The sequence below is a fragment of the Trachurus japonicus genome, chromosome 9 (genome assembly GCF_045865225.1).
Source record: "Trachurus japonicus isolate A0001 chromosome 9, Traja_1.0".
Classification (NCBI taxonomy): domain Eukaryota; kingdom Metazoa; phylum Chordata; class Actinopteri; order Carangiformes; family Carangidae; genus Trachurus; species Trachurus japonicus.
In genome coordinates this window covers 5,613,287-5,622,058 of record NC_140915.1, presented here as the reverse complement: position 1 = coordinate 5,622,058, position 8,772 = coordinate 5,613,287, and the positions used below count along the sequence as shown (strand labels likewise).

At 40.0% G+C, this 8,772-nt stretch overlaps 1 protein-coding gene and 1 pseudogene across 2 annotated transcripts; both read right to left on the bottom strand.

Moving 5' to 3' along the window:
* Nucleotides 1-708: 708 nt before the first annotated feature.
* LOC146980783 (uncharacterized) lies at nt 709-1,669 on the bottom strand. Its single transcript, XM_085785775.1, has one exon. The coding sequence runs from the start codon at nt 1,584-1,586 to the stop codon at nt 915-917; it is 672 nt and encodes a 223-aa protein (XP_085641901.1). The 5' UTR covers nt 1,587-1,669; the 3' UTR covers nt 709-914.
* Nucleotides 1,592-7,852, bottom strand: LOC146980782 (GTPase IMAP family member 8-like; annotated as a pseudogene). The gene is made up of 5 exons (XR_015036618.1): nt 7,570-7,852; nt 5,525-5,584; nt 4,790-5,425; nt 2,981-4,180; nt 1,592-2,439 (listed from the first exon to the last, which is right to left on the bottom strand). The product of XR_015036618.1 is annotated as a GTPase IMAP family member 8-like (transcript).
* Nucleotides 7,853-8,772: the final 920 nt, after the last annotated feature.

Sequence of the window (8,772 nt, the reverse complement as noted above, 5' to 3'; positions counted from 1 at the left end):
GTTTCAAATCAATTGTGCAGCTGTATCACTGATGACAAAAGCACAGTAATCAGATTACAAACATAAAAAACAAAATCATCCTGTGCTCTGTTCTAATTCTGAAGCCAGAGAGATCATGTAAATCCAGTTTTAGCAAGATTTATTAAAACAATACATTCCCCAAGTAGGCTACATAAATGACACAAAAAAGTCATTTGAAGTGTACACAAAAGAAATCAAGAAGACAGATATTATTTCATGATTGTAGAAATATACCTTATTATGTACATGTACAAACACACATCCTGCCCATTAGTCAAATACACAAACATGTCCAAGATTAAAATGCATATTTAATTAATTGTTACAGAACAACGACAACAAAAAAGTTAGGTCATGCAATTAACTGAGAAAGTCAACTTTCTGAAATGGGTAACACTTTATAATAAGTACACACTATTAAGCATTAGTTAAGCATTAAATACTGAATTAATCATTTATAACACATGAATACTCATTAGTATGTAGTTTATAAACACAATTAAAAATATTTTACTCATTAATAAGCACTAACTGTAATAATAAACTACATACTAATGAGTATTCATGCATTATAAATGAAGAATTCAGTATTTATTTGTGCTTAACTAATAGTTAATAGTGTGTACTTATTATAAAGTGTTACCCAGAAATACATATAATATTTTGTCTCTTACTGTAAGTCTTGATCAAAGGCAGCACCTTTCACAACCTTGCCATTGCTTAGTTCCTGTACTGTTTACGCTGCGTAAACTTTGTGATCTTTATTTTCACATGAAAATCAAATCATTGGATCACCACCATGACCATATATAAAAAAGCTCCTCTGGAGTCAGTCTACAAAAGTACAACTACAGTTTCCCCATGCCATGGTACTGTATGTCAAACACATCACCTCATAAAATACAACAAGAGGCTTTTGTTTCAACTTCTGTTAGAAGTGTCTGTATCAAATGACTTATTTCTCTCTCATGGATTATTTGCAGGTTGTATTTTTCTGCCTGATTTCTCACTTTCTTCATTTGGTTTTCATGCATTATCAGTATGTCTTTAATTTTCGTTACATTTTCAGTCTTCTTGGTCACACATTTTACTAAGTCACTGATTTCCTGCTGATGTTTTCCCCTCTTTTCATTTTCATTGTGGGCTGACAGTGCCTTTAACAGGTCATACTTGACATCTTTGTCTTTTATTTGTTTCTCATGCTCTTGTTTCTGAGAAGCGAAGTCTTTGGAGTATTTCTCTCTGAATTCATCGTATGTCTTCTTCAGAGACTCCACTTTTTTATTATAGTTTTCTTCTAATTCTTTTTGTTTCAATTCTTCTTGTTCTTTCCTGATTCCGTCTTCTTTTCTATTCTTTTCATATTTTTCTCTATCCTGCTTGTACTTTTCCTCTAGTTGTTCAATTCTTGATTGTTTCTGTTCATCTTCATGTTCACGTTTTTTCCACTTCTCTTGCATGTCCATCTTCCAGGCCTCATATTCCATTCTTATTCTCATCAACTCTGACCCTGTTTTTGCCTTGAGTTCTTCTTCCCATGTTTTTCGTTTAATTTCTACCTCCATTTTGCTCTTGCTGTCCTCTTTTCCTGTTCTTTATTCATCTCTTCACGTTCTTTCTTTATGTTTTCCTCCATTCAGTGTTTTGTCTCCTGTTCTAATTCTTTTATTTTTTCTTTCATTTTTTTAATTTCTTCCTCATGTTTTCTTTCTAGTTCATTCTTCTCTCTCTTCATCTCTTCCTCCTTCTCCTTCAGGATCCTCTCCACTTCTTTCTTTATAGCTGCTTCAGCCTCTTGCAGCATCTCATTAGTGAAGCAGCTTCCTCCATTTCTCTTCACCATGGTGTCGATCTTCTTTATCAACTCTTTGACTTGTGTGTGATTGTGTCTATCATAGTTATTAAACACATGGTATCTTCCTCCACAGTCAGAGATCAACTTCTTTAAGGAATCATCACATTTCTTTCCAATGTACTCTTCAATGGACAGCTCAACATGTTTCAGCTCATCTCCTCTTGTGAAAAGAATGATGGTGAACTTTTCTGAATTCTTCCCAAATGCTTCCTTAATGAGTTTCAGTGTCTCCTTCTCCTCGTCTGTGAGTCTACCGATCTGTATCACCAACAGGAAGACATGTGGACCTGGAGCCAGAAGACTGATACATTTCACCATCTCTTCATTAACCTCTTCATGGGACAAGGTCGTGTCAAACAGACCAGGAGTGTCGACCACAACAACAGGACGACCGTCCACTTCACCCTGAGCTTTCTGACAAAACCTGGTGACTGATGTTTGACTTGATCGAGCTTCAAATTCTTTTCTTCCCAGTATGGTGTTTCCTGAAGAACTCTTTCCACTTCCTGTCTTCCCTATCAGCACAACCCTCAGACAGTCTGGACTCTGAGTTTCTTCATCACCTGTGAAATGAGAAAACACAAAGTTATCTGTGCTGTGCTGTCCCAGCGTGGACTTAAAGTGGATATAAAGAGTCTAGACAGTCCTTTGAAAATGTCAGATTGCTGCAATGTAAAAATTAGACAAAAGACCTAAACTTTTTATACCGTTAATGTGACATAACAACACAAACTACAGAAAAAATAAAACTACATCAATGTTCTTGCATAAGTTAGGACACCTTCCTATAACTGGGCAGTTGGAAGTGACTCTGATTAACCCAAACAGAGTCCAGCCGCTGTACCAAGCTTTTCCTGACATCCGATTAGCTGCATCAAGGTGATGTCATTGTTGTAAGTCTGTGTAAGGTCTGGGTGTACATTAAATGTGACAACAATCTACCATATTCTTTATATAGCTATGGAGGCACGAGAGGAGCTACATACATACATATATATTATGGGGGGTGTCTAGACTTGTAATATCCACTGTAAATGTTAAATGAGGTGTTAATGACAGTAAAAATGACTTGTACTCAAAAACTGTATAGTAAGCTAAACTTACGCATGATCCTCTCTGTCAGTCTCCGCAGTTCAGCTTGTTGCTCGTTGATCTGTTTCTCTTGTTGTATGATTTTTTCTATTTGGGCGTGTGTAAATGTTTCTCTTGTGTACCAGCATGATTTGTTCATTTGTCTCATCTTGTCCACAGTGTCCAACAGCTCAGGGATCTGTTGTTTGTCCTTGATGTTGACAACAACAGATCTTCCTCCACAGCTCTGACAGAGCTCCTGGATGTCTCTGTTATCTCTGACAAAGTTAACAACAGCTGGAGCTGTAGGATCTGACTCCACAGTGAACATGATCATGGTGAAGTCATTGACTCTACAGCTGAATGTGTTCTGAATGGTCTTTAACTCTCCTTTGTCTTCATCAGTGGGGGGACCCACAGGTAGGACCAGGATGAAGCCATGGACGCCCTCAGGATCACAGAGGGAGATACACCTGAGTGATTCCTCCATCACTTCCTCCTGAGGTTTTCCATACAAGGCAGGAAGCTCCACCAGGGAAACCTGACGTCCACACACCTCTCCCTGATGTTTAACACACTCTGATGAGTTGGAGACTGAATGAAGCTCTGTCTGACCTAAAATGGCCTCAGCTGCTGAAGTCTTCCCTGCTCCTCTCCTCCCACACAGAACCAGGTTTAGAGCTGCTTTCATGGGTTCAGGCTCCTCGGTGAAGGTGAGGAAGGTTCCTTTGTTTGTTTTCACGATGTTCTCAATCTTCTCCATCAGCTGATCATGGTCATTTTTAAACATGTGGTATTGTCGTCCTCCACAGTCTTGAAGCAGCTTGTTCACAGAGACACTCGTCTCCTCCAGCTGATGATGATATGTGGTGACGACCACCGAGTGTTTAAAAGCATCTTGACCAAACAAACTCAGGATGAAGTTCAGAGTTATCCTGTTCTCCTCAGTGAACTCAGAAGGCTTCACCAACAGCAACAGAACATTTGGTCCAGGAGAACAAAGAGACACACAGCTCTTCATCTCCTCTATCAGTGCTTTTACAGATAAACTGAACATGTCTGGAGTTTTCACCACTGTGACTGGTTTTCCTCTCCACTCTCCATGGTCACACTCACAATGTCTGATTGGAGAGAAGTTGTCAGAGCGAAAGGATTTCTTCTTCATGATGAAGTTGCCAAGTGTCGTCTCTTCTTCCTCACTTTTACCAAACAACACAATCCTGAGTCCAAGAGCTGTGAGACGACAAGACAAGACAAGAGGTATGACATCATCATTAATTACTTTAACTCAGTCAATGTGAAATGATTAGATAACCAACATGAGGTTTCATCTAATATGATTATGAATGTTTAAATTACAATCTAGTCCCACATTAACTCATTGAGTGCCAACCACATAATTTCTCGTTTTTCGTTCTCATGCGTTGAGTGCCAAAAACGTAATTTTACTTTTTCCGCTTTTTTTTAAATGATGAAAATAGACACTTTAACACACCTTATGTGTAAATTTGGGGACTCTATGACGAGCAGAAATGAAATAGATGACGATCAAAAACTCATGACAGCTCATGATCTGGACGTTTTTATCATAACTCGGCTTTTGCAAACCGAGTTCTGCATGTGGATGCAGCAGCCGCTCTGCTCTCACCCGCGAGGCTCTTAGTGTCACTAGATTGCCGGTACACTTGACTAAAACTTTGGAAAGGAGCGCGGCACTCAATGAGTTAAGCTGTAACTAATGAATCCAGCATTGGATCATTAACACTAAAACTATGAGCTGATAACGAGACTGACTGAACATCTAAACCCGAAGATCTCAATATGTTGTGGTGAGAAACTCACCAGCAGCTCGAGCAGGATCCATGTTCACAGGGACTGTGTTCTTTGGTTGCAGGTGTTGTTGGATCTCAGCTGCTTCACCCTCAGATAAATCACTGCTCACATGTTCTCCATTGTTTACCCTCACAATTTCACCCAAGCGAGTCATCAGTTCCAGATGTTCGAGGTTCTTCTGTCTCAAGTAACGGAATCTGCACATCTTAATCATGTGTTTTAATGCTGGAAGTTGCTCATACTTTTCTAAAGAGCCTGGTTTCTCCTCTCTGGGTGTTGATATCAGCACCAATGAATGATTAAATGATCGACCACCAAAGTCTTCCAGGATTCTTTGTAGTTTCAGTCTCTGGTCCTCAGTGAAGTCTTCAGGCTGCAGAACCAGCAGGAACACATGAGGTCCAGGATCAGAGAGACTCACACAGTCCTCTATAAACTCTGTCAGTTTGTCTTCAGAGATGTTTGGATGCAGCAGATCTGGAGTGTTGATGAGGACTGTTTCTTTCCATGTGCACCGTCCTCTGATACTCTGACAACACTTTGCAGCTTTCTCAGTGTTGAACACAGTTTCTCCCAGGATGGAGTTCCCCACTGAACTCCTGTCAGACCAGCTGTTCCCCAGCAGAACAACCCTCAGCTCGGAAACTGAGGAGAAAACACAAAGAGAGTTACAGTCTACAAACTGTCCCTGTTGAGGAAGCTCTCAAAAAGGGTCAGAATCTGATTCAGTTCACTTTGACTTACAAGTGGGGGGTAGTAGGTCATAGCTGCTTGTGCGCTCTGACGGTTTAGAGTCGTTTTTCACTGTGAAAATAGAGAGATAAATATCAGACTACAGATCAAACCTGATCGTATTATACATACTGTGATTTGTGAAGATAAAATATCCAGAGGTTGTTCACAGAGGAGGAATAATTGGAGGAAAATGGTGTGTTTGAAACAATTCTATAACAATAAACCACTGAGATATTCAATCATTCAGTAAACACTTCATGGCACCTGTTGACCAACATTTACAGCTTCTGTTGAATATGCATCTAGAAATTTCCAAGAGAACATGAAACCTACCAAGAGTTAAACTACAGCTACAAAAACATCTGGAAAATGAAAACTGTGTTACACCAGTTCGGAGCGGTTGAAGAAATAATAATAAAATAATAATACATTTTATTTGGAGGCGCCTTTCAAGTCACCCAAGGTCACCTTACAAAAAAGGAGTGGAAAGTATCAAATTCAATAAAAACAAAACAAACAAAACATCAAGATGAAAGTGAGTGCAGTGCAGAGTGTCTGGATTATAGGGAGTGTGCCAGTTTGAACAGGTTTTAAATTGGGACTTGAATGTCGTGATGGAGTCTGACTGTCTTATGTGTGGTGGGAGGGAGTTCCAGAGTTTTGGTGCTGAGCAGCTGAAGGCTCGGGCACCCATCGTACTGAGGCGTGACGTATGGGTGGTTAACAGTCCAGCAGAGGTTGAGCGGAGGGAGCGGGAGGGAGTGTATACATGGAGAAGGTCGCGGAGGTAAGTGGGGGCTAGGTTGTGGAGAGCTTTGTAGGTGAGGAGAAGATTTTTGTAGTGGATGCGGTATTGTACCGGGAGCCAGTGAAGTTGGAAGAGAACAGGGGTGTTGTGGTCAGACGAAATAACCACAGCATTAAAGCAGAAGTAAGTGATATATTTGTGTTAATATAAGTCTTAAATAGTTATATCTTCCGACAGCAATCACTTACATAGAGTGTTTGGTCTGAAACACGGGTCTGTCAGTCACTCTGCTCTGCTCTGAGCCGAGGAGAAAACATTTATCGTATCCTACAGTTTTTATCCAATGAGGAGAGAGAACGGCATGAAGGGCTGTGTGTGCAGCCAAGGGACGCCGTGAATGTGGTGGCGTAGGGACGAGGACTGTTATGGTGCGTTCAAGGAAACTCGTAACTCGTGTTTTTCCGACCTGTGAAGTGTCGGGTCAGAAGTTACGAGTGGCCGTTATAGTGACTTTCACAGATAAAACAGGTCGGAAAAACACGAGTGGGTTGCCTGGAACGCTACAAAGTCGTAAGTTGTGACTTGAAGCTGTAATTTACGGTTTCAAAGGCCTGCCTGGAACGCAGCATTAGCCAAAACGACCGGATCGCTTACTTCTGCTTTAAGCAAAACAATTCAGTTCTACTGACAAAGTGAATGTCAAACTGACATAAGGACACAAATACTAAACATGTGTGTTTTACACTGATTCACAAACTGGATGATTACAAAGACAAGATACTTCTATGTCCATCCTTGAAGAGTCTATATACCCAACAATGTTTGAGTTCAGTCACAAGAGGGCGCTACAGACTTTCTGACAACACTAATCTGTGCATTGATCATCAGACCTCCATACAGCTTTAAATATGGTTGTAATAATTAGTTACAATGATTAAGATGAAGAGAGAAGCAAAACATTTACATTATGAATTTTAACCACCATAGAATATATTTATGTTGTCATTTGATATGTTTTAGTTCTGTGATTTTTTTTTTGTACTGTTTAAGTGGAAAAGTTTCAGTGCCTGTTCAACATTTATCTTTGCTCTGTTCTTTTTCTCTTGGTCGTGTACAGGTTTATTTATTAACCTATTTATACATTGTGTATTTTTTATATTACATTTCTCTAGTTTGTTTTAATATGAATGTGTATGTCATTAGTTGGACAGTGGCGGTGCTGCTGATGGTGTTGGGTGGTGTGATGTTGAGTTAACATTAACAGTGAACCACAGTGTCGTCTATGTCAGAGTCGGACTGGACTCACCATTTGCTGCCGTCGCCATGACGTCACTCTGCTGGACGCATCAGAGACAAACGATGACGACGTGAAGCTCAGAGACTCAGTCACTGCTGCACTGTGACCTCTGACCTCTGAGCAGTTCTGCTGAAGCCAAACACTTCTGTGTCATGACTGATGCTGAAAGACGACAGCAGCAAAACTATCATCATCACACAAACACAAACACAAACACACACTTGTAATGTGATACATGTTTGACAGTTTAATGGAGGTTACCTGTGTGTTTACTCTCTGCCATCACGTCCTGGTGGTCACGGTGGTTTTGGGGACAGACGGATGGGGACAGGCCCAAAAACACAAAAATAGTAAGTTAATTAATTACCAGTAATTATCAGTGTTTTGCCTTGTGTTGGAGGATGCAGTGTGGTAAAGAAGCTTTGCTCTTTGTATAGAATTCATCTTGCCAGTTTACTGTGGATTGTGTACTTCTTTCTTTATTCATATTTTGTTGTGATGGAATGTTTATTATTGCATGTATTAACCGTCCCTGTTTCTTGTGTTTTTGTACCATACTAGTGTACACCAGATGAAATTCCTACTTTGCAATGAAATCTGTTCTAATACTGATAAGAGCAACAGGAGGAAAAGGCTCGCACACTGATCAAAAATGGCAATGTCCACCAGAGATTGACAGATGCAACAAAGATTTAATGGTCCATCAAACAACAAAAAAGTGCAACCATGGTGATAAAATAAAATAAAGAAACAAAAATAAGTAAGACAAAAATGTTTCGGCCTACACTGCCATCTTCAGTCTGGGTCAGGGTCAGGGTGTACCAGGTTTTATTATACTTTAATTGTTTCAATAGTCTCAGGTTTCACCCTGTGGTACAAGATGTGGCCCTGGAACATGTATGGATCCACCCACTGTTTGACTCTGCCTCAATCTACAAATAGAGCACAGGTGTGTGATTTGCCCCTTAAGACAGACTGAAGATGGCTGTGTAGGCCAAAACGTTTTTGTCTTATTTTTGTTTCTTTATTTTATTTTATCACCATGGTTGGACATTGCCATTTTTGATCAGTGTGCGAGCCTTTTCCTCCTGTTGCTCTCAAATGTTTGTTGGCCTACGCACCTGAAAAGAGGATTTTTTGGACAGTGAGCAAGAGCGCAAACACCTTTTCTCCTAATTCTGATAAGAGAAATTCTTTGGTTTGAGCTTCAAC

What these genes read in the sequence shown, in the direction of transcription:
- LOC146980783 (XM_085785775.1), bottom strand. Translation starts at nt 1,586, where the DNA reads ATGGAGGTAGAAATTAAACGAAAAACATGGGAAGAAGAACTCAAGGCA.